This window comes from Lissotriton helveticus, chromosome 3_1 (genome assembly GCF_964261635.1).
Source record: "Lissotriton helveticus chromosome 3_1, aLisHel1.1, whole genome shotgun sequence".
Lineage (NCBI taxonomy): Eukaryota > Metazoa > Chordata > Amphibia > Caudata > Salamandridae > Lissotriton > Lissotriton helveticus.
Genome location: NC_136061.1, coordinates 1,580,978,160 through 1,581,006,155, shown reverse-complemented (window position 1 = coordinate 1,581,006,155; position 27,996 = coordinate 1,580,978,160). Strand labels below are relative to the sequence as shown.

Here is a 27,996-nt window from a genome sequence, read left to right as displayed (position 1 = left end):
CCCTTTAGTGTCAAACCAATTCACCAAATTGTTTTACTTTGGAGCTGGAATAGTATGACCTTGTTAGCGTAACCCCAAAATTGTTTAGACTGGAGTGGGAATAGTAAATGCAATCCTACAGCATCCAACATCTTACTCAAGTCAGCTTACGTTTGAATGAGAATAGTATATGTGACTTTTTAGTGTCCACCATCTTCCACAAGTTGATTAAGTTTGTAGAGGGAATAATCAATGTGACCTCTTTAGTGGCCCACACTTTCAGTGAAAAGGTTTAGATTGGAGTGAGAATAGTAAATATGACCCCTTTCATGTCCAACACCTTCCCAAAAATGGCTTAAATGTGAGTGGGAATTGTCAATGCAACCCTTTTAATTTCCAAAACCTTACCCAAAATGATTTACGGTGTGATTAGGTGTTTGGTAGTTTGTGGACCACCAAATCCATGGTGGCGCAAGAGTGGCAGGCCTGACAACCGTATTATGACCTAGGCGGGTGGACCACCATAGGACCACTGCAGCAGCCAGGGAATCATGATCCTTGGTGGTGGACAGCAGTCTGAGGCCGCAATATAATTGACGGTGCCGCTGCAGCACCACCAAGCATATTTTGAGTTTCTGCACCACCAGCGCTTCCATGGCAGTGTTAATGCCATGAAAATGCTGGCGGTGAGGAAACTAAGGGGGACATACAGACCCCCTGTTGCCTCTGGGCATGCACACCCTTTCCTGAACGGGTTTTCGCGCTCCCACTGAGGTGACTTTCTAATAGGCACCACTGTGGGACAGCCAAAAGACAGCCCTCCAGACCACGAAGAAACTCTAATCTGGCAGGTGGTCGAGTTTGGTGGTGTGGGAGTGGGGCGCTGGTGTGGCAGCCCGCTCCCAAACCTTAAACTCATAATCAGGCCCTTACATTGGTGTGAGAATATTACACCTTTATCCTAATATGTTACAGTACAGTTTGACTAATAGATGTATAGTTTTTAGTGTCCAACATTTTGCACTAAAGCATTATTTTTTTCATAGTGAATGACATGGTTGTTTTTATATTGTTGTTTATTTAGTTTTTCTTATTTTAGGTAATGTATATGTTTACATTTTTTTAAACACATGAAGTAATTTAAATGTAAAATGGCTTTGAATTATTTTGATGGATTTACTTTGGACTTTTCATTGTTGCATTTTGTAAAGATGTGTGGCTACCGAACTGTTAGTATGATTTATTTACTTATTAATGAGTGGGATATGTTACATTTTATTATGTATGTGTATTTGTTCTAGATTGGTGTAATTTTACTGTATAACTACAAGTCTGTCAGTCCATGAACTGCCAGACTTGTAGGGGAGTGATGGTGGTGTTCTCCTGATTGCCCTTTTACGAGTTGGGCAGTCAGACCACCACAGTTCTGCCCCAGCCGTGAATTTGCGGCGGTCAGTAAACAGCAATTTATGCTTAGCGGGACCGCTATGGTCCCACCAAGAATCTTAAAAAATGTTCTCTCTGCCTGTGGTGTCATGGATGTTCCTCCTCCATGTACACCGTGGCAGAGAGGATACAAAATTGGCCCTGCGGAGCCCACTGCACAACATGTGCATCTCTGTTTGCGTGCACACCAGTTCCTGCACGGCATGGACTATTGGTGCCCATTTCAGGCACTGCCGTGGGAATGTTAAAAAAAAATGCCTGCCAGACAGAAGGAAACTCCTAATCTGGTGGGCAGTCTGACCATTGCTTTGGCGGTGTTGCAGCGGGGAGGGCGCGGTGAAGCACTGCCAAAGTCGTGATAGGGCACTTTGTATGTGATTTAAATAGCTTCATGTTGGGTTTATTTAGAATGTTGTACTTTCGGCTGCTGATGTGAAGATTTTAAATTAGGTATTGTATGAAGGTAGGATTTGACTACATAGTTACCCCCACTTTTTGCCTGGTGTTTTGCTGGTTTTTTACTAGTTCGACTGGGTTCTGCTAATCATAACCCTAGTCTATCTGCTCTCCCCCGAAAATGTAATGATAATAATTTAGGTACATTTCATATTGGATAATGGGGTACCCTTATAAGTCCCTAGTATATGGTACAAAGATACCCTGGGCATAGGTACCCCAGAGGCCTCCCATGGGCTGAAGCTTGTATAACGCCACCCATGTGAGTCCAAGCAAAATAAAACTACAGGTCTGCCATTGCAGCCTGTGTAAGCTGGTGCTTGCACCACTTAGGTTTGATATAGGTTCACTATATCATTTAGTCACTAAACTTAAAACTTATAAGTCACCCCTATGGCAGGCCTTGACAATCCTGAAGGCAGGGCGCTGGGTTTTACGTGAGAGGGTGCCCCTGCATGATCAGAGCCACTTTGCAGCCTTTGAAGACCATTCTCCTTGGTTGTCTGTGACTCAGCCAGACATATATGTAGAGGTGCATTATGACCTCACGGTAAATGCTATCTTGAAAATGGCTGAAACAAAACATGTCTAGTTTGGTATCAGAGAATGGATAAAAGGTGCACACCGATTTTAAATTTCGTAATAGTGTTGAATCTTTAAACTTCTGCCAATGGTTCTGTGGTACTACTACCGCTGTCAATACGGATGGCTAATGTCTAAAAGCAATGAAAACAGCAGAGAGGCCTGCTGGTACCATGCACTGTACACTAGGTTTTTAAATGAAAACCCTCTATGTTTGCAAAAAATAATGAGGAACTAAATGAATTTGTTCTGTGTTTTTATATGTAGTTTTCCATACGTTCACTAACATATTTATGAATCACAATTTGAATTCAAATGTACATCAAACATACATCACATTTCTTTCTGGTATATAACATTAAAAAATCTTAAAGATGTACATAGCAAAAAATAAACATGATAATGTAATGCAACATCTTATTTGTTCAATTCTAAATCCATTTTTAGTGTGCAGCCCGATGCATTTCAGGACAGTAAGGTCCCTTCCTCAGGGGAAAAAACCCTGTAACAAATATTCTCTGATTATACATGATGTTATAAACATAACGGTGGAATATATTCACTCAACAGACTAGTGTTTACAAGAATGTTAAATGAGAAGTATATATACTAAACACACCTGAACCAGAGTGGTGTGAGTCAAAATGAACTAAGAGAACACCGAAGTTGTGTGTCTATGTGTGCTCTAGAACTCAACAATAAAGGATGGTGTGAAAAAAATCAAAGTGACACCTCGGAGAGACCAGATTATAATTGAAGACTTGTTCTCACCGAAGAGATGAAAATGGTTCCATTCTTAGTAAATATTAGATCTACGACCCTGTAAAAAAATCGCTGAGTTACAATGTTGTGCTTAACGAGAGAAGCGAAGTGAATAAAAAACAATCTGGTTTGGCTTACCTCAATATCTCGGGAGATATGTGAGGTTACTGTAAAGCAGACATTCAGTTGAAGTGAACGAAGATCTGAAAACAAACGTGAACAAGCAGTAAGCTTAACTGTTAAGAGGCAATAAAACCGATTCCTGAGGGAAATAGTAGTACCTAGATACAACCCAACTAGGGATAAATTGTAAAAACATTACTAGCACAAATAACCAAGTGACTCGCAGTGACGGTAAGTATATTGTATAACGTACCCAGGTCTGGGGTAGTTATGCAAAGTTGCTTGGAAATGTCTCTATAGTTGTAATGCCCAAAAGGTCTGAAATCGAATATGAGCAAATGATTAGCTCACCGTTAGTCAGTCGAGATAAAGGTTACTGTGGAAGATAATGTCGGATGTGTGTAACCATTCCTTAATGCATAAATGCCAAAACCAACCTAGAGGCAATTCGATGTGGCCGCTATATTATTGTTAGAGGTGAAATCTCTCCAAAATATCACACGCTAAAACCGGATAATGAACGAGTCCTCAACTAGCTGAACCTCGATATAAAAACCAGCTACAGCTTACCAGATAAATGTTAAGATGCACGCCGAGTTGTAACCATTCAGCAAGGTAGCTCAATATTCAGTCCGAAAATGCCGGGACGGACGCTAAGAGATTTAAACACCGGGATAGTCCGGAAACAACCTGGTCATGTGACCACAATAAAAATAAATGATGGACTACGAGTAGTTCCGACTGAAAGTACTACAGATTAGGACATAACGAAAAATGAATACAAGTAGTATTATTGTCCCTACCAATGAAACATCATGTGTAAATAAGCCACACACATAATCAGGGTGTGAACACTCAACCTTTATAGATGGGTCGATGCAACATAAATAAAGAAAAATGAAAAAAGAAAATGAAGGAAATAACTATCATTCGTAATCAGCTGTTAAAAGATGTAATGCAATGATGAAAACGTCACGCTAGACTTGGTGATGACATGGGTGGACTGACAGTTAAAGAAAATTGTTGTGCCCAAGAGAAAACGGGACTACAAGAGAACAAAAAACGATGTTATGAAGAACCAGTTGATTCATAAAGAATGAAGAGGCAGTCTAGGTGGTAATACAGTGAACTTAATGATTAGAGAAAAATAAGAGATTGCAGAGAACCAACACCAATAAATAAAAAAATGGAGACCGGTGTGTTCACCAAAATTGTGGCCTGGCTCAGGTTAACAGGTAATAGTCAATGATAAATCCAATAGGCAACAGATATATGTTGTCGTAGCACTAAATCAAATGCACAAATGTCACTGAAATACAGTGGATAATTACTTGATGTTGTCGCAGTAACTGTTTTAAATAAAACAACTCATATCAAGGTGATCGTTAAGCCCAGAGGGCATCATTGTGTTAAGGTACTTGATCCAGTATATCTCCCTTTGGAGAAGTTTTTTTGTGTTTTCTAGCCCTGGATATTTTTGTACACTTTCTACTATTTGAAACCGCAATTGGGAAATTGTATGTCTTAGATCATCCCAATGTTTAGCTAAGGGAGATTTAGAGCTATGGTTTCCAATCTTCATCTTATGCTATATGATTCTAATTTTAACTTTTCTTTCTGTTTTCCCAATATATGCCATGCCACGTGGGTATTTAATGCTATATTTTATATTTTGGGAGTTGCAATCACTTGTGTGCTTTAAACTGATATTTTTGCCAGTAAGTGGGTGGGTGAGTACATTGCCTTGGATGACATTGTTGCAATAGATGCAGTTGTTGCATTTAGTAGTGCCTTCATATTCCACACCCGATTGACTTGTAGGTGAAGATGATAAAAGTGCCCGTAAATTTTGTGCTCTTGTGTATGCATATAAAGGTTTCTTTGAAAAAATGCCGTTAAAATCAGTTTCGTGTTCAAGAATTTCCCATCTTGAGTTATTAATTCTTTTCACAGATTTCAAGGCTCTGGAGTATTTAGAAACGAAAACAAGTCTGTTTTCCTGGTGGTTCAATTGAGGTTGTAACAAATCCTTCTGGTCATTCTGTTGTGCTTGTTGTAAACAGTCATCCAATATATTTACGGGATACCCCCGAGCTTTAAATCATTGTTTATATTCTTGTTCCATTTCTGCTGCACTTTGTGGATTGGTGCAGATGCACCATACTCTGATTAGCTGGGAATATGGAAGATTTTTCAGTAGGCTTCTAGGATGAAAGCTAGTATTTGCCAATGTGCTATTGCGATCTGTTGGTTTCTGAAAAACTGTTGTTTCAAACTTGTGGTTATTGATGGATTTAGAGATAAGTACATCGAGGAACTATATACTGTGGTATCAAACACCTTGGAGTCATACCTCCGCACTTGTAACTGGTGTGGGAGGTATGATTCCACCCTTTTTAAGCGAGCTACATGGGTCACTGGTCTTTCCAGTGCCAGACTTCTCGAACCGGGCAACACAAAATGGTTGCTGCCGACCAGAGACACATTTCTTCGATCCTGCTGCTGAACTAAGCTCAAGCAGGGGAAGGCGGGACAATAGGCCTCCTGTCACAGGACGGTGTGACCACCTCCCAGATAGGAGTTAGTGTATTGGGGCTGGGTGGGGGCACTTTCAGAGTACCTGAAAGTCTGCAGCTGGGGCACACTTGGTGTCCCTGTGCATAGTCCAGTTCAAACAATTTCTGGGAGCCATTGGCTCCTGCTGTGGTGCAACACTGGACAAAGGACATGGGAGTAACCTTTCCTCTGTCCTGACCCTTCCCCAGGAGGGTCCCCTGAATCTGTCCAACCCTCTCACGTGTGTACATAAGTGCTTACCTGGCTGTAGGACTGAGGACAAGATTCTGAACAAGAAACAACTGACCTTCGACCATCTGGACACTCTGGACTTCGCTGGACTTCTACTGGGCCCGACTTCGTCTCCCTCTCCATCCAAAGCATCGTCTTTGCCTGTGCACCATACAAGCTCTGTGCAGGACCTGTGAAGCATCAAGGACATCTGATGAATCTCCCTTGGGGTGAAGGCGTCACTCCCCTGCATTCGCAGGCATCATAATGCAACTGACCGTCTGCCAATCCTGCGCTCCAGCAGACTCTGGCTGATCCAGCAACACAAGAGGTGGGTTCTCATGTTCTTTAAGGTCGAGCTGTTCTCTCACCAAGTTTGAGGCCATTATCCCTCATGGGGCCTGCATAATCCAAACTCCTGTGAACTGTGTAACTCTGGCCCACTGGGCTAGTACTTTGGGATCTTGCTCGCGGCCCCTTGCGACTACTAGTCATTCGGCCTGAGGATCCTCCTGAGGATCATCTTGAATTCTGTTGGGCTTTCTTGGTTTCTGCAGATGTGCGCTGATTCCCTATTGGTTGGTGAGTTGCCTGGACCTTGCTGATCCCCACTGTAACCTGCTTGACCTTCCTGAGTGGGTTGCTATTGCCAAGGCTTGTTTGTGCTCCAGCGTGACACGACGACTCAGCACTCGACGTCCTTCGTGGGACAGCTCACGTACAGCTCCTGGTTGTCCTTAACATCTCCTGGTCCTCGTGGCTGCAGAGTCAAGCATTCCTTCTTTGCACCTGAAGCACCCGACATCGGTGGGCATTCGTCTACTGAGCTCCTGGTCACCCAGAAGTGACCCAGACGCTGTCCCCTCTGCTTTCAAGCTCCTTCCATTATGAATCCACCCTTGGATTCCAACGGACACTTTCTTCCTTCCCAGCAGCAGTTCTTCTTTGAAGTCCTCCGTTGAAAACAAGGGTGGTTATTTACACCATTTCAGACCTATGCAGCCGGATTCCCTTGGATAGGTAACTCTGGTACTCCAGTATTCACAGGTCAGGTGGCTCTCCAACCTCCTAAGTTCCAAAGGGCTTCCTCTAAGTCCACCGAGAAAGGTCCTTACCACACTGCACCCGCCCTCTGTGGGGTCCCTGTTTACTCACCTAGGGTGGTACCTTGGGGTCCCAGCGATTATTCGTGCTCTAGACACTGTCTTGACTCAAGTTGTGGTCCTCATATCACTATTTTAGTATATGGTTTGGTCTCCCCCCTGTAGCCCACTGTGTATTATGCTACTTACAACTGTTACTTTGCTAAAGTATTGTGTGCTTTGTGTTTCATCCTCGTGTAGAGGAAACTAGAGGGTGTTATGTAAATAAATACATACTTTAATAACTACTGTGTGGTTCTCCTTTCATTTAATTGATACTAAAGGGGATATTCATTCACTAAAGCTGATTTACATTCCTTCAAGATTAAGCCTGAAGGCTGCTCTCCACAGCTACCACTAGGGTATCTTTCTAAAGGTTATCTTTGACCTCATACATCATAAGGGTCGTTTGGACTGGTGTAAGGTGTCAACTTTAATTAGTGGATAGCATATACCAGGCGGTCTTCTCACAGGTATTAATACATATTTTGTAATTATGACTCTTTTCTATATTATAAATATGTTTTTTTTACTGATTTAAAAAATTAAACTGTTTAATATCTATTCTAAAATGGGTAATTTATGGTAGTGTTTTACTTTGTTAGGATTTACTGTTTAGTATGTAGGTATGTAAGTGTTGTATGATGAAGATATAAGAGTTTGCAATTAATTCTAAGTTGTCTACTCATTTGTTCTCAATAAAGATTCTAACTTTACATTGTATCATGCCGTACATTCTACGGTTTATTAACTCATTTTAAGTTTATTGTGGCTTACTGAAAGCTCTTGTTGTAGCTTTGATCTTTTTTGGAGGGCTTCTATGAATTTGCAGAATTTGGGGTGAGTTCTTCCTGGAGTTGCTTGGAAGGGATTGTACCATCCTTCTACAGCGTTGTTGGTTTCGGCTTGTTGAGCCATGACTTCACCTTGGTATTCAGAATTTGGGTTGGCATCTGCCAAATCAAGTGTCTGCAAAAAAGTCCATTAGAGGACGTGCTTTATACATGTTTTGTTGGTAAAATGGATTTTCTACGAGCATTTTATAGATGTTAGCTACTTCCTTTATATGGACATATATTATTGTAATCTATTTTTTTCGAAGGCATATTGGCATTTTGCTGCATATGCTAAACTAAGAACATATTTTTGGAGATGTCTCAAAATGCTTTGGCCAAAAATGCTAATAACAGTCCTGTAGGGCTGTGTGTGAATATACTATAAAGTATTGTTTGCATCATTACCTGTTCAAAGTCTATTAGAACTGTATGTGAGGAATAATTGTTTGTTCTTATCTTGATGTGATTTAGTAGCTCATAGTAGGTGCTACTTTGTTTCTGTTGGGGGAAAACTTTGTTTAAGGCATATTGGTTATGTTTATTTGAGGCTCATTTGTGGGGTTGTGGGATTTTTATTCATTATTTTATTCTGAGGTTTAATTGATGTTTAGAAGTTGCCTGATTTTACTTACAACTTGCCTTTGACCACCTGTTTGAATGTTGAATTTATTTTGTGGTTCTGTTGTCCATTGATTTGTATGTACTTGTTTAGCATCTATCAATTGGAAGAGACATACGACTAAAGTATTTCATTAGTTACTTGTAGCTTAATGTTTTTAAACTAAGTTCGTTTATATTGTTTTAATTACAATTTTATAATTTACTTGTATTTATAGTTTATTTCCCAGTTTACTTCCTTGGTGGTCTGTTGGGAATCCAGCAGAGTGTCATTCTTTTGCAGGGTTATTGTTTTTGGTATCAGATGTGGTCAATCTATTTTGTGCCTTTTATATTGTTTTGTTAATGAATTAAGTATTTTTATTGGTTAGTTTGCTTAACTAGAGGTTATATTGGTTAGTGTTTGTTTAGTCTGAATATTTTTTCTGTTACATTTCATGGTGGGTGGTTATTATTGTTTCTTTTATAATCTGAAATTTATAGTTGTGTTATTTAGTGTTATAATGCAAATATTTCAATGTTTAATAACATATTTTTATATTTAAAATGGTAAACAATTGTAAAAAAGTATTATTTTTAAAAAGTTTATTTACTGTACAGTAACTTTTTAAATATTTGTTTTAATGTTAATTTATATGCAATTGTATTTAAAATATATATTTTGAGGATACATATGTTAAGTTTAATTTTATTTGTTGTGTAATCTTATTTATAACTTGTAGAATAATTTGCAATATGTTGGCTTATCTTTAGCAATAGTATTGTAGTTGATAATGTGTGTTTTGATCATTTTATTAATTTATATAGTTATTAAATGGAAACATATTTTTGTTTATGATATTTGTGTTTTGATGATGTTAAATAAAGATATTTTTGACTGTGATACTTTAGTCATCAATATCTTTGCTTAGGTTCAATAGGCAAAGGATTGTGATAACTGTGTATCCAATATTTGTATTATTATATTTTCCTTAGTTAGTATTGTGTTTCACAATATTATGTAATTGATTCAGACCTCTAACTTTTTCTCTTTGAAAATTGTAGCTCTTTAGAAATACCCTATTTTCTCATTAGGGCTAAGTTGGTGGTATTGTACTAGGATACGGCGCCTCAGGGGACTGTACACCTTTCAATATCTAATTCTCTATTAGAAACGGTGCTATAAGGAGAAGAGAACCACACTTCCTCTTCTAACATAGGCTATGCCTTTAAACATTTGAACGCTCCTTAGCACTCGTTACAGTATTTAGCAAAGATTTGCACATGTGTATTTCACTCATACATAAGTCATGCAATATTTAAGAATTGAGGTCCTCGTAATTCAGTTTGTTCCGCAGGTGTTGCTTTTATTTCGGTAGATGTTACAGCCAACACGTGTTTCGTCAGTAGGGAATGTAACCCTTGACTTTTTCAAGGCTGTTAAGTGAAAAGAGTGACATTTGTAACATTTCATGGTTTGGTCTAAGTATATTGTTATTATACATCACTGTATGTTACATAGGCAGGTGGTGGTAGGGTTTGTTTACAGTGCACATATACATTTGTGGATGTTATCCTAATGGAAGTTGTATTCAGAAGTCATCTTCATTTGTACATGATTTACCCTCGGGAAATTGGGGGTTTAGGTGCACCCATTAAGATATGGGGAAACCAGTGATTCATCGTGTCATGCTTCTCAATGGTGATTATGCATTGTGAGACTATTTTTGGTGAGGTTTTAAGTCGTGTGGTTGAGAGTTGAACCATAGTGGCATGCATACTATCAAAATATAGTAAGTGCTCGGGGTACCTATTTTCCGCGAGTGTTCCTTTTTCTGTATGAAAAAAATGGATCAAGAGGATATATTTTAAATATATTCACAAACCTATTAGGGGTGTTGACGTTGTCATACTTTCTCTAAACTGTTCATTCATGATTACTCACCTTCCTTGAGGTGATAATTCCAACCCTCAAAGGGGTTTCCGTTTGGGGACTTTGGTTCGTTGGTTGGTTTTTCTTCAGTTATCAGCCGCAGTATCGGTTAATATTAAGGCAGCTGTAAATTAATATGAAGCTTTGTTAGGAATTCATTTCTTATGTATTGCTTGGTGGCTATTCTACGTACTTCTCTTAAAATATTTGTCGCCATTTAATAAGGTAGGAAAGGAACCTTTGTTTGGCGGCTTGAGTTACCTGTCAACCCGTGATAAGTTCACATTTAGTTGGGCTCACGTGTTATATCGACAGGCTATAGAGTAGTAACACCGAGTTTTATATTTTCCACATATGTGGATTTCACCTTAATACCGTAATTTAACGTGCTGTTATTTAAAAGTCCTTTCACTGAATTATACGGGCTGAGTACAATGCGTTTACTTAGTACGTCTACGCGTGACTTATTGTGCCCCTCGCAGTAAAGAAAAGCCGTGATAGCATGGTCAGGCTACTGGTTTTCTCGTGGTTGCTATTAATATCTTTCCTGTAGGCTTACCTTTCGCCGCTGATGCTTCCGTATCTCCTAGTGTCCCCGCTGCTCCGCGTTTGGTGCAGTGATCTGTTTCCTGGCTTTCGCGCTAGTTATTTTCTGCCGGGAATGTTCCGTGTCACGTGATTCGTGACCATTTCCGGTTTTGTCAATGTTGTTATGGTCCGTGTTAGTGGGTTAATTCCCAGTAAGTACGGCGGCCATCTTATCCTTCCTATATTAACAGGATAGTCTAGCCCTTGGGATGTATATTTACCCGGGTTGCCACTATGTTACCTAGACGGGTCGTGATTGTGGATTCCTTATCATTTATTTTCTAATTGTCTATTATTCGCGAACTTTCAGATCTGCGTCCCTTAGTGTTTGGGGGGGTGCTCATACGTGCTCAATATTGTGAGTGTATTGTTATTATATCAGAGAATTCTATTTTTCTGTGTTCATAATCGTTATGGACATAAGTGTCTATTCGTCCGTGAGTGTTGATTGGGATTAGTGTCAACACGTTTTTTGGTGCGCAGTGCTTTACAGTATGGAGTGTGAATCCTATGGTGGTATGGTTCATGTTCTCCATCCAAAATGGGTACAGTACATGTTTTTTGCCACTGGGTGGTCTTACCGTGGTTGTAATAGTAATACTTGATATACAGGTATCATACACATTATTGAGATAGTGCATACATATTTAAAACCTTTTGTGAAGTCATACTGTTATTTCAAAGGGTGGTCATTGTTACTCACATAAGCATATTAGTTAAACAGGCATCAGCTAACTAATAAATTACATTCGCATATTGAGTATTTTGTACATATATGCAGGTTTCAGTTCATAGTCATTCTGTCTCTGTCTGGTTATGATGTTGTCAGTTATGTCCCTAGAAAAAAGTGATACTCTGGGTCCATGTTAAGACCGTGTTCCACACTTTTAAGAGTCATGATCCAAGTCGCTTCCCTCCTGCGTAGTGTCAGTTCCCTATTACCACCTCTTGGATGGCAGGGTGTGTGTTCAAATCCAAAATATTTGAAGGAGTGATTGGTAGTTTGTTCAGGGCATATGGACATGTGTGCAGCTACAGGATATCGCATGTCGCCTTGTTTTACTGCCCTAATGTGTTCATTTATCCTGTCCCTTAGTGGTCTCTTAGTACTACCTACGTATCTCTTACCGCATTTGCAGTCTAGAGCATAAACTACATACTTGGTTAGGCAGTTTATAGTAATTAAGATGCGGTATTTTTTGGTGTCGTTTACTCCTTGAAAATCTTTCTTCTTTTTGTATGCCCATTTGCAGGCTGCACAGCCTCCACAACTTTAGAACCCTGGTTCTGTTAGCCATGTGTTCTTTTTGTTTGCTTGGGGGTAACTTGGGCTTAGTATATTTCTCAGAGTTCTTCCTCTTCTGAAGGTTATTGTTGGTCTTTCTGTTATGTGTTCCTTCAGCATAGTGTCTGTCCTTAGTAGGGGCCAGTGTCTGTTTAGACTCTTTCTTAGGATTGTTGCCCAGTTATTATAACCAGTTATTAGTCTAATTTTATCATCCTTTCTTTTCTGGCTCTGTTGTTTGTCCCTTAGTGTGTCAGCTCTAGTTACTGTGTCTATTCTTCCAGCTGCTATAAGCAGTTGGTTTCTTTTGTACCCCCTGTTTTCAAATCTTTTAATTACCCCTTTCTTTTGAGTTTGGAATTCAGTTTCGTTGCTGCAATTGCGGCGAGTCCTGATTAGTTCTCCATAAGGGATTGCTCTTTTCTGATGTTCTGGGTGTGCACTGGTTGCATGTAACAGGGAATTGCACGCTGTGCTTTTCCTGAATAGTCTGCTTTGAATTGTTTCATTTTCTATGTAGAATTCTACATCTAGGAATGCGAGTTTTTTATTACTAAACTCCATTGTGAATTTTATGTTTTGGTCATTATGGTTCAGGTGCTCATGGAATTGGTGTAGTCTCTCAGTTGTGCCTGTCCATATCATGATGCAGTCATCAATGTATCTGCCCCAGAACAGTATATCATTGTTCCATTCTGATGCTGGTGCGCCCCAGATTCTCGTCTCTTCAAATCTCCCCATTACTAGATTAGCGTATGAGGGCGAAAATCTGGAGCCCATGGCCACCTCTTGCTTTTGCCGGTACCATTGATCTTTGTATAGGAAAACATTGTTATCCAAAATGGTTTCTACCATTTCTAAGATCATCTCTGTGTGTGACCATGCACTCGCTGGTCTTTTGTTCATCATTCTTCTTACAGCAGTGAGCCCCGTTTCTCTTTTTATGCATGTATATAAGGAAACGACGTCTAGTGTGACCAATAACATGTTTTCTTCCCATGGTAAGTCTGCCATGATGCCTAATATGTGTTTTGTGTCCCTGATGTACGAGGGGGAATTTAACACTAAAGGTTTTAGGAACATGTCCACAAATTCTGATAGTCTCTCTGTTGGTCCTCCTATGCCTGATATTATTGGTCTACCTGGTGGAGTGGTTAGGTGTTTGTGTACTTTTGGTACTGTGTAGATGCATGGGTACCTTGGTCGGTCTACTTTTAAGTAGGCTAGTTCATGGTCGTCTATGAGACCCAACCCATGCAATTTCTTCAGGAGTGTGTTAATGTAGTCTGTAAGTTTCCATATAGGGTTGTTTACTATTCTCTCATAACACTCATTGTTATTAAGTTGGGTGAGAATTTCACTGTCATAATCTGTGCTTCGCATTATCACCATATTGCCCCCTTTGTCAGCTTCCCTGATCGTGAGTGCTCTGTTCTTGCTTAGTTCTGAGAGTGCTTTTCTCTCTCCCTGAGATAAGTTGTCTCTGTGTAAATGTGTAGCAGTGTTTTTGGAGTTATGTTTTTCAAGGTCACTCGTGACAGCTTTAAAGAATAAGTCTATATTGTTACCAGATGTAAGTGTTGGAGTCCATGTTAATTTTCCCCTTAGACTGCTAGTGATGTTATAGTCCATATTTATATCTAGATCTCTCATAATTCGATCTGTGAGTAACACCTCATCTTCACAGTCAGTTAGTGATAGCAGTAGTCGGGTGTCCACAATGTCTTGAATACAATAATCACCAGTTGTCATCATACTCAAATTTTGCTGCAATTCTTTATTCGTTGTTTTGTTCATTTCGAAATGTTTTTTCAGTTTTAAACGTCTTGTAAATTTGAACAAATCAATTTTGGTTTTACAGAAATCACCAACATCATTCGGACAAAAACTCATGCCTTTTTCTAGCACAGAAATCATATCACTTGTAAGTTCAGAGTCACTCAGATTCATTACAGCTACATTCCTTATTTCTTCGCATTCTGATTCCAGGACCTGGTTCTCACCCCTTGTCTGTCTTGACCTGTTGCCACCCCTTTTGCCTCTCCTTGTTTTCCTTGCTGTCCTATGTTCCTGTTCTCTCTGTTTCCCTTTTTTATTCTGTGAAGTTCCAATAAAAAACTATTGTTAGGGTCAGTTGTGCCTGTAGCTCCCATCAGTCCCTCACTTTCACTTTCGGTTGAATTGATAGTGTCTATGGATGTCGAGCTTGATCCCACCGAAGTGGTTTCACTCTGGTTTTGGATGTTTGTTTTGGGGACCAGGTGATCATATTTTTTGGTGAAGGTGAATACCCTCCCACTCAGGTAGTCACGTTCGTCTCTCTTCAGCTTCCTACTTTTTCGTAGTTTTATGTCTATGACATGTCGCTGTATTATATCGTTTAGTATAAGGTAATTTTTGTTGGTCACATCAGGCTGGTTGAGTTCCTTTATTTCTAGTTCTAGTTTGTCAATGTCAGCTTGTAGCGTGGCCACCTTTCTTTCACAGTTTTCAATCAGGATCATCATTAGGTTATTGGAGTTACTAGTTAGTTCTTTCTCCCAAGCTGTTAGGAGATCAGGTTCCAGGTCCTCATAAGTTGGAATAATTTGTGATCTGAGGCCTCTTGGAACTCTCTTAACTTTAATATACTGTTTTAAGGTTGCTGCGTCCCACCACCTGGATGTTTCATTAATTTTTAGTTTCTCAAGTCTTACAAATTTCTCTCTAAGACCTTCATTTCTGGGGGGTTGCATGTTCTGTCCTGTTGAGGTGCTAGCTTGCTGGGTTCCCAAATTATTGAATAGGTCTTCGGCCTCTCTGTCTCTATTTATTCTATCATTATTTGCGGAGGTCATGGTGGTCCTTAGGGCTGCCCCTAGTTTTGAATTGCTATTAGGGCTAAGTTGGTGGTATTGTACTAGGATACGGCGCCTCAGGGGACTGTACACCTTTCAATATCTAATTCTCTATTAGAAACGGTGCTATAAGGAGAAGAGAACCACACTTCCTCTTCTAACATAGGCTATGCCTTTAAACATTTGAACGCTCCTTAGCACTCGTTACAGTATTTAGCAAAGATTTGCACATGTGTATTTCACTCATACATAAGTCATGCAATATTTAAGAATTGAGGTCCTCGTAATTCAGGTTGTTCCGCAGGTGTTGCTTTTATTTCGGTAGATGTTACAGCCAACACGTGTTTCGTCAGTAGGGAATGTAACCCTTGACTTTTTCAAGGCTGTTAAGTGAAAAGAGTGACATTTGTAACATTTCATGGTTTGGTCTAAGTATATTGTTATTATACATCACTGTATGTTACATAGGCAGGTGGTGGTAGGGTTTGTTTACAGTGCACATATACATTTGTGGATGTTATCCTAATGGAAGTTGTATTCAGAAGTCATCTTCATTTGTACATGATTTACCCTCGGGAAATTGGGGGTTTAGGTGCACCCATTAAGATATGGAGAAACCAGTGATTCATCGTGTCATGCTTCTCAATGGTGATTATGCATCGTGAGACTATTTTTGGTGAGGTTTTAAGTCGTGTGGTTGAGAGTTGAACCATAGTGGCATGCATACTATCAAAATATAGTAAGTGCTCGGGGTACCTATTTTCCGCGAGTGTTCCTTTTTCTGTATGAAAAAAAATGGATCAAGAGGATATATTTTAAATATATTCACAAACCTATTAGGGGTGTTGACGTTGTCATACTTTCTCTAAACTGTTCATTCATGATTACTCACCTTCCTTGAGGTGATAATTCCAACCCTCAAAGGGGTTTCCGTTTGGGGACTTTGGTTCGTTGGTTGGTTTTTCTTCAGTTATCAGCCGCAGTATCGGTTAATATTAAGGCAGCTGTAAATTAATATGAAGCTTTGTTAGGAATTCATTTCTTATGTATTGCTTGGTGGCTATTCTACGTACTTCTCTTAAACTATTTGTCGCCATTTAATAAGGTAGGAAAGGAACCTTTGTTTGGCGGCTTGAGTTACCTGTCAACCCGTGATAAGTTCACATTTAGTTGGGCTCACGTGTTATATCGACAGGCTATAGAGTAGTAACACCGAGTTTTTATATTTTCCACATATGTGGATTTCACCTTAATACCGTAATTTAACGTGCTGTTATTTAAAAGTCCTTTTACTGAATTATACGGGCTGAGTACAATGCGTTTACTTAGTACGTCTACGCGTGACTTATTGTGCCCCTCGCAGTAAAGAAAAGCCGTGATAGCATGGTCAGGCTACTGGTTTTCTCGTGGTTGCTATTAATATCTTTCCTGTAGGCTTACCTTTCGCCGCTGATGCTTCCGTATCTCCTAGTGTCCCCGCTACTCTGCGTTTGGTGCAGTGATCTGTTTCCTGGCTTTCGCGCTAGTTATTTTCTGCCGGGAATGTTCCGTGTCACGTGATTCGTGACCATTTCCGGTTTTGTCAATGTTGTTAAGGTCCGTGTTAGTGGGTTAATTCCCAGTAAGTACGGCGGCCATCTTATCCTTCCTATATTAACAGGATAGTCTAGCCCTTGGGATGTATATTTACCCGGGTTGCCACTATGTTACCTAGACGGGTCGTGATTGTGGATTCCTTATCATTTATTTTCTAATTGTCTATTATTCGCGAACTTTCAGATCTGCGTCCCTTAGTGTTTGGGGGGGTGCTCATACGTGCTCAATATTGTGAGTGTATTGTTATTATATCAGAGAATTCTATTTTTCTGTGTTCATAATCGTTATGGACATAAGTGTCTATTCGTCCGTGAGTGTTGATTGGGATTAGTGTCAACACGTTTTTTGGTGCGCAGTGCTTTACAGTATGGAGTGTGAATCCTATGGTGGTATGGTTCTTGTTTTCCATCCAAAATGGGTACAGTACATGTTTTTTGCCACCGGGTGGTCTTACCGTGGTTGTAATAGTAATACTTGATATACAGGTATCATACACATTATTGAGATAGTGCATACATATTTAAAACCTTTTGTGAAGTCATACTGTTATTTCAAAGGGTGGTCATTGTTACTCACATAAGCATATTAGTTAAACAGGCATCAGCTAACTAATAAATTACATTCGCATATTGAGTATTTTGTACATATATGCAGGTTTCAGTTCATAGTCATCCTGTCTCTGTCTGGTTATGATGTTGTCAGTTATGTCCCTAGAAAAAAGTGATACTCTGGGTCCATGTTAAGACCGTGTTCCACACTTTTAAGAGTCATGATCCAAGTCGCTTCCCTCCTGCGTAGTGTCAGTTCCCTATTACCACCTCTTGGGTGGCAGGGTGTGTGTTCAAATCCAAAATATTTGAAGGAGTGATTGGTAGTTTGTTCAGAGCATATGGACATGTGTGCAGCTACAGGATATCGCATGTATTATTTTTTTCATACAGAAAAAGGAACACTCGCGGAAAATAGGTACCCCGAGCACTTACTATATTTTGATAGTATGCATGCCACTATGGTTCAACTCTCAACCACACGACTTAAAACCTCACCAAAAATAGTCTCACGATGCATAATCACCATTGAGAAGCATGACACGATGAATCACTGGTTTCTCCATATCTTAATGGGTGCACCTAAACCCCCAATTTCCCGAGGGTAAATCATGTACAAATGAAGATGACTTCTGAATACAACTTCCATTAGGATAACATCCACAAATGTATATGTGCACTGTAAACAAACCCTACCACCACCTGCCTATGTAACATACAGTGATGTATAATAACAATATACTTAGACCAAACCATGAAATGTTACAAATGTCACTCTTTTCACTTAACAGCCTTGAAAAAGTCAAGGGTTACATTCCCCACTGACGAAACACGTGTTGGCTGTAACATCTACCGAAATAAAAGCAACACCTGCGGAACAACCTGAATTACGAGGACCTCAATTCTTAAATATTGCATGACTTATGTATGAGTGAAATACACATGTGCAAATCTTTGCTAAATACTGTAACGAGTGCTAAGGAGCGTTCAAATACCCTATTTTCTCATATTAATGTTTCACAGTTGTACATTTTACAAGGGTAGTGGAAAAATGCATTTGCATAATTTTTAAACTTTCATTCAAACATGCACACTTACAAAAACCTTTTTAGGTACTGAGTACACATGCATTTTAGATGGAAATTGCATTAATGGTATATGTGAATACCCACAGAGTTGCTGTTTGAGCAGTTGTTGAAACTTGGAGAACATTGAGGTTTTCACCTTTTAATCAAACTTAAAAGTGCTTGAAATCCATCCATAGGGTGGATTTTCGCTTGTTTATTTATAACACATGAGACAACATTTCTTAAGATCTTGATTCTCTGAAACAGGGTATGCTATTGCACTCTCTAGTACCACCTTCTATGTGCCTTATTTAAAGTTAGGTTCACAAACCCTCTCTCTTATCAGATTATTTGTTGTGATTTGTGGATAGATCAGTGATGAAAAGAGCCTCTCTGCTTCCATCACACAAATCGGTCCAAATGGTAATAAGCATGTGTACAACCACGGTTGAGGCTAATAAAAAGATTGTATAATTGTATTGTTAATATCAAGAGCAACAGTAATGATATACTTCATTGTAACCATGGGTGTCATTCACAAAAAATAGTTTTAAGTTATCTGTGTAAATCTGCATAAACCTAGGCCTAGTGTTTGAGTAACTTTCATTTTTTGTTGTTGAAATTTCAAGCACTCAAATACATGCGTATTTTTACAAATGGAAATGTACATTGTGCATTTCCACAAGTGGAAATGAGAAGTTCAAGTGGATGCTCTCTATTATATTAACATTTTATTGTTACTGCAGTAGGCTTATATGGTTCATTATTGTTTCCGGAAACTCCTGGTCCCAGGATCCGCTCATTTTGTGGATGTAATTTCCTATTTTCCTGAAAATATATATACTTCTTCCCTTAATAGGAGTAAATCTGCAAACAGTTTCAGGGTGAGCAAGGTCCAATATGTTTGAACAGCCACTAACTTGAAAGGTGCTCTTGAACTCTTTGAATGTCTACAAACTTGCATAGGGGAAAGAATGTGGCCTAACAGCTAGGGCGGTCAACCTCGGAGCTGGGGAACCGGGTTCGAGTCTCGGTAGGGAAGCTCAACATTCTGTGATTCTGGGCAAATCACTTAATCTCCCTGTGCCTAACAAAAATGAATGCGTCTGAATGTAACATAACTGCTTCTCATGCAAAGTGCTCTGATACCTTCAGGTCCAGTTAGCGCTATTTAAAACTCAACAAAAAAAAGTGTGCTGCCACCAGGGATTTTTCACAATCCCTCTCATTTGAGCACAGCGCACTGTGACAGGTGCACCATACTGTTGGACACTATTCTCCACATTCTGAGAATAAATAAAGTAGATCACTTTGAAATCATTTTGAAGGGATTATCACAAAAATAATACTTTGTCATATTTACCTGTCTCCTTCCAGCTCACAAACCATGGTTAAAACTGGGGTCCAATTAAAAGTGCTTCGCTCATTTCTCAGCCACCTCTCATATACTTGGCGGTTCGTGTCTGTCCAATCACTTGCAATAATTTCATCAAAGCACTCACAAGCTGAAATAATCGTATGAATGGAGGGTCCACATCCAATGTCAATAAGAAGATCACCTTTCACATCACCTGGAACACAAACGAGGAGTAGGCAAGACATGTGAAAAGAGTCAGAACAATTTTGGACAAAGTAGTTATGATAGGGTGATATCCCCATTAAGAATGACTAAAGTGTAATAAAAAAGCGTCTTGAGCAATTTCATGTACAATAAAATTACTGTAAGTGTATTTGGGAGGGAGGGCTGTGACAACGGGATGGTTAAATTGCCCAATTGAGATTTGCAAATTACTCACAATCTCTCATATCTTAACTTGAATCCTTTTCATACTCGTACTTACATTCTAAACCTCTTGTCATTTCACATTTGTCTCCCTCCCATACTTCCTTCCTCAGTTTCAGGTCTACCCAAAGGGATGACGAATTCTGCGGTACTGAAAGCCCCAGGAGTTGGTCAGCTGAGGAGTAGAGGTTATACTACAATGCGTTACAAAGCGCTCAACAGTCTCCCACTGTGCAGGATGCCACAGTCTGTGGCACTACAAGTCAATCAATGAAGCCTTGTAGTCCCACAGAGCTGCTTTTACGGTTACCCCCAATTTTTGCCTGGTGCTATGCTGTTTCTGACTAGTCTGACTGGGATCCTGCTAACCAGGACCCCAGTGTCTGTGCTTTCTCCCCTAAATTGGTTATGGTAAGTACTTAGGTATCTCCCAGATTGGATGCTGGTGTACCCTTATAAGTCCCTAGTATATGGTACTGAGGTATCCAGGGCATAGGTCCCCCAGGAATACCCCATGGGCTGAAGCCTGTATTATGACACCCATATAAGACCACACAAACTGTAACTACAGTCCTGCCATTGTAGCCTGTGTAAGCTGGTGCTAGCACCATTCACGAAAGATATAGGTTTCCTATATCTAAGGTCACTGCAGTTAAAACCTACATGTCACCCCTAAAGCAGGCCTTTCAAACCTGAAGGCAGTGTGCTCGGTTCTAAGTGTGAGGGTTCCCTTGCATGAGCAGGGCACTCCTACAAACTTCTGAGTCTATTCTCCCAGGTTGTAAGTGTATCAGCTATTACGATACATAGTATGGCCATGCGGCATTAGACGATGACCAACTCTAAACTGGTTGGAACAAACCCTATCATCTTTGGTATCATACATGTTGGAATCATACCCCCACACCATAAACAGATTTCAATGGTCTTTACAAGGCTTCTACGGGAGGCCCTCAGGGTTCCCGTACCAGTCTTCTAGATCCGACCAGCACAACACGGCTGCTGCTGACCAAACAAATGATTCTGCCCTCCTGCTGTTGAGCCAAGCTCGAGCAGAGGAAGTCAGAACAATGGGTATACTGTCACAGGGAGGCATGAATACCTCCCAGACAGGGTTTAGTTTATGGGGGCCAGGTGGGAGGGCTTGCCAATGCCACTCAGTCTGCTTGAGGGGCACATTTGGAGCCGTCCTTGCATAGGCCAGTTAAAACCAGCTGAGGGATCCGCCAGCTCCCACTCCCACTAGATTCGTCATGGGGCAAGATTCATTTCTAGACACCACCATTTATTCTTTGACTGTCTGGGCACCCTGGACTTCACTGGACATCAAGACTGCAACTGGGAAGACCCCTACTGCTCCTGGTCTCGTCGCCCTGCTTGTCTGCTGCAATGTCCTTGCCTGTGCTCCATTCAGGAACCTTCCAAGGCCTTTGGACAATCAAGACACCTGAAGGAATTTCCTTTGAAATGAAAGAGTCACTTCCCTGCATCTGCATGCTATGCAACAAAGCTGACCGGTCTGCTGATCCAGAGCTCCCACAGCTCCAAAAGGCTCAGCAACACAATTAGTAGTTCTTCATATCCCTTGAGGCCAGCCCAGTCCTCTCACTAAGTGTGAGGCCAGTATCCCTTGTTAGAGCCGCAAGAACAAACCCCTATGTACCAGGTCGACTTGTCATTGCCAAGTCTTGTTGGCTTCCTTCCACCAAGATCTTCAGGCTTCAAGTAGCCCCCACTTCAAGCATCTCCTGTGACCAAGATCTTTGTCCTCACCACATCTCTTGAATCGTGGGCCTGCATCTTTAGTGAGCTGCTTGAGTTCCTCTTGCGGCTCCAGTGCCACTGGCGTATGGGTCTCCTTGAGGGTCTTCCTTGATTTCCGTGGGGCTTTCCCTGACTCCCCTACTTGTGGTGAGTCACCTGTTCCCTGCTGGTCTCGAAACTGCACCTTCTTTGCTTCCCGTGTTATTTGCTGTTGCCAAGGCTAGTTTCTGTTTGACCACTCAACTCTCGACATCCGACATGGGATAGATCATGAATGGCTCCTGGTTTTCTACAGAGTCGCCTAGTCTACACAGCTGCAGCTTCAAGGCCATCGTATGCTCTCCTGCAATACCTGACCTCGGTGGGCATTTGTCTTCCGTACCTATTGCTCACTCCTGAGTGGCATAGACCCTGCCCTCTCTGCTTGCAGGTACTTCTCATCTTGAATCCACCTTTGGGTTGTACCGGACACTTTCACCTTCTTCAGCAGCAGAATCTTCCTGAAGTCCTGCAGTAAGTTTGACGGCAGTTTCCAACACCACTTCACACCTATGCACCCGGCTTCCCTGGTGTAGGTATCCTGGTTCCTGGGGTATCCACGGGTGGGGTGGCTCTCCAACTGTCTGTCTCCCATGGGGTTTCTTCCGGGTCCACTGGGAAGGGTCCTTCTTCTATAAAATTGCAACCGCAACATATCTAGTGACTTGTATTGAGATCGCAGTTGTGTTCCCATTCTATAACTGGCCTCCGTGGGATTCCTGGTTACTTACCTCGGGTGGTTCTTTTGGGTCTCCGGTACTTCTACGTCTTCTGGGTATAGTCTTGACTTGAGTTGTGGTTCTCATACCTATACTTTAGTATATGGTTTGGTCTCCCCCTGGTGACCACTGTGTATCTGTGCTACTTACCTGTTTCTATTGAAAAGTATTGTGTGCATTGTGTATATATCCGGCTAGGAGATATCTGTATGTGTTAGTGAGAGTCTTATAATAAATACATATTTTTATAAATACATTGTGTAGGTGTTTTTCACCTAATCTATACTAATGCTCTCACAAAACAAGCTGCTTTACACTCCTTCTGGACTAAGATTGAAGCCTGCTTTCCACAGCTACCACTTAGAGAGACTTCTATGGTTGTCTAAAAGCACTAAAATCACCATAAGGGTTGTCTGGATTGGTGCAGGGTGCCCACTTACATAAGTGTACAACATATAGCAAGCTAGCTTCTGACAGAGAGGCTGTACTCACACCAGGCTACAAAGTGAAATCTCCTGCTGCGTGGGGCACCCCAGCAAAGTCAAGGCCAAGGGCAGGCCTGTCTTCACCCATCATTGCCAGAAAGAGGCAGGGAAATGCCATCCTTCTTGGTTCTGTCAGGAAGTAGGGACAACTACAGTAAAGGTAGGGAATCTTCCCTTTTTATCCCTGGAGCTCTGAAAAGTTTATGCTGGGCTGATGGGTAAAAGAAAAACCTTATCTTTAATAGTAGGTAAAGATTTAGTAGCCGCATCAGCACCCTCAATTACTACTTACCTGACAACCCTTATGTGGGATATTAACTCTGAAACAGGCACAGTGGAGAAGAGAATAGATACAGCTAGGTACAGCCACAATACCAATTTGGCAACAAATGCAATTGTGGAGGAGAGCAGGGGTGGTAATAAAATTGTTGGCTAAGGAGGAGGCATAAGCTTACATAACGGTGCTGTTTACAACCATTGCGTGACACAAAGTCCCCAAATAGCCAATATTGAGGTCATTACTGATTAGCCGCCCCAGTCGAACTTGCCTTCCCCAAGAAAATACAGAAAAAAAGATAGGCCCTTGTAAAAAACATATTCTTTTAGAAAATCCTCCCAATCCACCGACAGTTAACAAAAAGGGAGGCCTTCGGGTTGCTATTACACAGCTGGATGACAAATCTCAAATTCCCATCTGACCTATGGAAGTTCATTGTTCAAGTGCATTGCAAGAAATTTAAAAGTATTGCCCGATAAGCATCAGTATTTGGTAAAACCGCCATTAGCTTCTAGCTCTTCATTGATTGCTCTTTCAGGCTTGCACACACAGAGGGAAATACTATCTCTTTGCTAGGACTGAATTTATCTCATTGTCTCATAAGGCATGATCGAATAGCAAGGATAGCATTGTTTGTCCAACTGGGAAGTCAATGAACAACTTCAGTGATGATTTTATTAATTTACATCAGCAGAGCCCCATATCTGAAAGCCAAACCTCCTTATGGATACCCACTGCCATGCTTTCAATTACCTCCAGATTGTACCCTATATGCCAAGTTTGAACAAGTACCTCCACTACAGACAAATAGGAATGAAAACTGGCTGGATTTAAAACGTAACATTTCTAATTGGTTTACAGCAAACTCGGGATGGCCAAGAGATGTGGTGATTGTGTCATCATCAACTTTAGGAGGCCTTAGCTAGTGTAAAACGTATTAGTTTACTTGAATCATCTGGCTGGATCCCAATGCCTAATAAGAGTACAGCCCTTGGGATTTTTCTACAAGCCTCCATACAATATCAAGCTGTGGCTTAACAGAAGAAACGAGGGAAGGGTGTCAAATGTGGATTCCATTTGGGCCACAAATGGCATTTTGGTATTTTAAGTAACCAATTATCTCCTTTGGTTACTGTCCAGGAAATTAGCTGGCCCTGCCCTCTGAACAAAATCCTGGCCTCAGGCGCCCCCTTTAGACCATGTCCTACAATACAGGGTTATGCCTGGGGACTCATTAACCACCTCAAAATCAAGGATAATCAATTATATGTTCCCTGGGGGATTCAACTATCCTGTGGTTTTTCAGGAGTGCACTCTAAATTGCATAATGAGATTGGCTAACATTTAGAAAGTTATTTGGTATAATTTGTATTCAAGAAACTTGGCATACCACTGATTTCTGTGTTGACGGTTATCAATCACATTGTGATCCCTCAACCCTATCTTCTTCAGGGAGGGCATAGTGTCGTTGGGCTATTCTTAATCTGTTATTGTCGCTTGCATAAGTGTGAAGAAGACACTGTGTATTACCTCCATTAACAATTATTGTTGTCATGTGCATGGTCCTTTGATTTGTTGATTATTAATTTTGAGCATACTATCATTGATTATCAATGAACTGTGGTAGTAGATATGTTGGATGAATTTATTTAAAATAACATTCGAAATAATCGGTTATATTTAAAGATCTGGCTGGGGATTTTAACTGCCTCTTATGTATGCATATTAGAATCCTGGTATGTGGGGTAGAGGAAACTGAAGGGCATGAGATCACCCACTTTAAACATACTTACTATGTGGATGCCCAAAATAAGTTTATCTTCACCAACGAGCCTTGCACTTTTGCCTGGGGACTCCATCCTCCAACAGCTCTTGCACCCAGGAGGGTGATCCTCGCACGCCCGTAGGTGCTTAAATTCAGCTTAGGGCTCCCACAGCGTGGGACGCGCCCGGGCAAAGCCGGGTCACGGGTGGGCCCCTCTGCACCCATCAGTGGCCAGAAGAGGCTGGGCTGGGCCAAGTCCCTAAATTGTCAAATAGGAACCCCGGAACCATGGTAAGAGTGAATATAACCACGTTATAATAGCATACACATTCAAATGTGCACCTTTTTTCGGTTTTTATCTTTGTTCTCAATCATGGGAAAACCTAAGCTCACAGCTGTTTAATCAGGCAGTAAAAATAACAATGCAAGACTGAGCGCACCTATATGGAATTATTCAAACACCGCTTGGGATTAATTAATAGCGAGATTGTCAATGTCAAGGAGCATTTAGCAGCTACAAAGACAGAACTTAATGCAGTGGCAGAAGATACTATACTGGACATAATTGCACTGGAGACAGATTCAAATATAAAATCTCCAGCGAAAGAGTATAATAGCCTTAATGCATAACACCAGTACAGCGCCTTGTGTAACAACAATACCACTGGAAATATCAGTTCTAACAGAGAGTACAGATTCAACTACTCCCTTAGTAAACAAAAGTAAACTGCCATTGCAGGTAGAAGCAAAAGAACCCCATAAGCAGCCACAGTTATTGCCTAAGAAACAGAGTAGGGGGTTAGGGGTTACCTCAAGTAATGATTGTCCCCACAACTTGGACTTGCTATTTTTAAAATTACATAGGAAAATTGATTCAATTGAAAGGAACTTACTGTCTGAAATTATAAAAATTAAAGCGATGTAACCTAGATCTAAAAATTAATTACAGAATTAATACTACAAAGAAACGCCTCAGTGTAACTAATTTAAATGCTACAATTGGCAGGATAGTTACAGATCACAACCAACTAATTATCACAAATGATACTCTATCAGGCTCTTTGGGATCAGCAGTACTGGATCGAGGAAAAAATATATGGAGACTGAGGTCATGAAAAATAGTCACACTGCTTTGCATTCTATGCAGTCAGCCCATTGTGAGATGAAAACGACAAAAATTTAAAACAAAAATGTGGATAAATCTCAACCCACCCCGCAACCTCCATGGAACTATCAGAGATCCCTAAACTTACCACCTGAGGGAACACCTTATACCATCATTCTTAGAAATGTGCCAGAACTAATGGATGGGGCCAACGAGGATTGGGGAGATCTGAAAAATAAGGTTGTGTATTGGTTTACTAAACACTGCTATTATAACCCAAGTACCATGGCTCAAAATATCATTATGGTAAGAAGTATATCTTGGGTGAGGAAATTAACAAAAGCCTGTGAAGAGGATTGCGTTGTCGTTTCCTTCAATACCCAAAGATGGTTAGAGCTTTGCTGGAAGAGCTATGTAGTAGAGGGGCAATGTCCTCAAAGTCTCAGAAAGATGCAATTACTGCAGTTCCCTGAGGGTTCTTCTGCAAACCAGGCATGGAACACCTTAGCCACCCTCTAAATGGATCAATAACAGTAGATAAGTATCGACCACTTGCATTTTCTAATAGATTTTTACCCCATAGAAGATGCAACGACTTAGATTGACTACACCAGGTTGCTGAACAAAATTCTACCCTACTGTAACTAACTAAGTATTACATTCAATCCAAAATTCAAAATATAAGAACCTGATGCTAGTAACATGGAACATTGCGGGTATCAATAGGAAACTGAATGACAAAGCATGGCCTGAAGTATTAAATAATTGCCAAATCATCTGCATACAATAAACCTGGCACGCAGAACCCTTTCATATTGATGGATTCTTAACAGTTAATACACAAGCAACTCCCTCTCCAAATGAAGTGCAAAAAGAGGCTTGCAGTTCTAGTTTCCGTTACATGCCCAATAATCCTGAAGAAAGTCTATGTTGACTTACCTTATTTTAAATTCTTGGGGTTCCATTCTATCGATAATCAGTGTTTTGTAATAATTAATTTTTATAGTAATGTATTCGATAACACCTGAAATCAAGTTATACTGGCACTTGAGAAGGAGCTCGATTCATTTTTAAAACATATTAGAAGTGATTGTTTTTTGATCTAGGTTGGAGATTTCAACAGTAAGAAATGTGGTATTCTAGAAGGGAAATATTGTGGATACGGGAATGAGTTTGGTGGAAGATATTCTCATTTCCCACATAAGCTCTATGGCGAATCTATCAACGGGGCAATGCAAAAATATCATTTAGAATAATTTGATCAGTCTACACAGGAGGGACAACCTCATCTACTGAATAATGAAGGCCACAGACAGTTTCAATCATTGATCATATATAAATCTCAGCATATGGACAAGATCAGATAGTGAAAATGGAGGTAATAAAAATCTGTTTTAATGACCATCATCCGCTATTCGTAACAGTGACATTTTTTTATTTTTTATTTTTTTATTTATTAACCATTTTAATAGCACACGGTATAAACATCTCTTGT

The 27,996-nt window shown here is 40.4% G+C and overlaps 1 protein-coding gene across 1 annotated transcript in view; it reads right to left on the bottom strand.

Annotated features, from left to right (window-relative positions):
- Window positions 1-27,996, bottom strand: part of LOC144823649 (nicotinamide N-methyltransferase-like) — a 202,168-nt gene that overhangs the window by 97,127 nt on the left and 77,045 nt on the right. Inside the window, exon 2 of the mRNA XM_078682338.1 lies at window positions 19,928-20,135. Within this exon, the coding sequence (XP_078538464.1) occupies window positions 19,928-20,135 (208 nt within the window). The remainder of the gene's footprint in view (window positions 1-19,927; window positions 20,136-27,996) is intronic.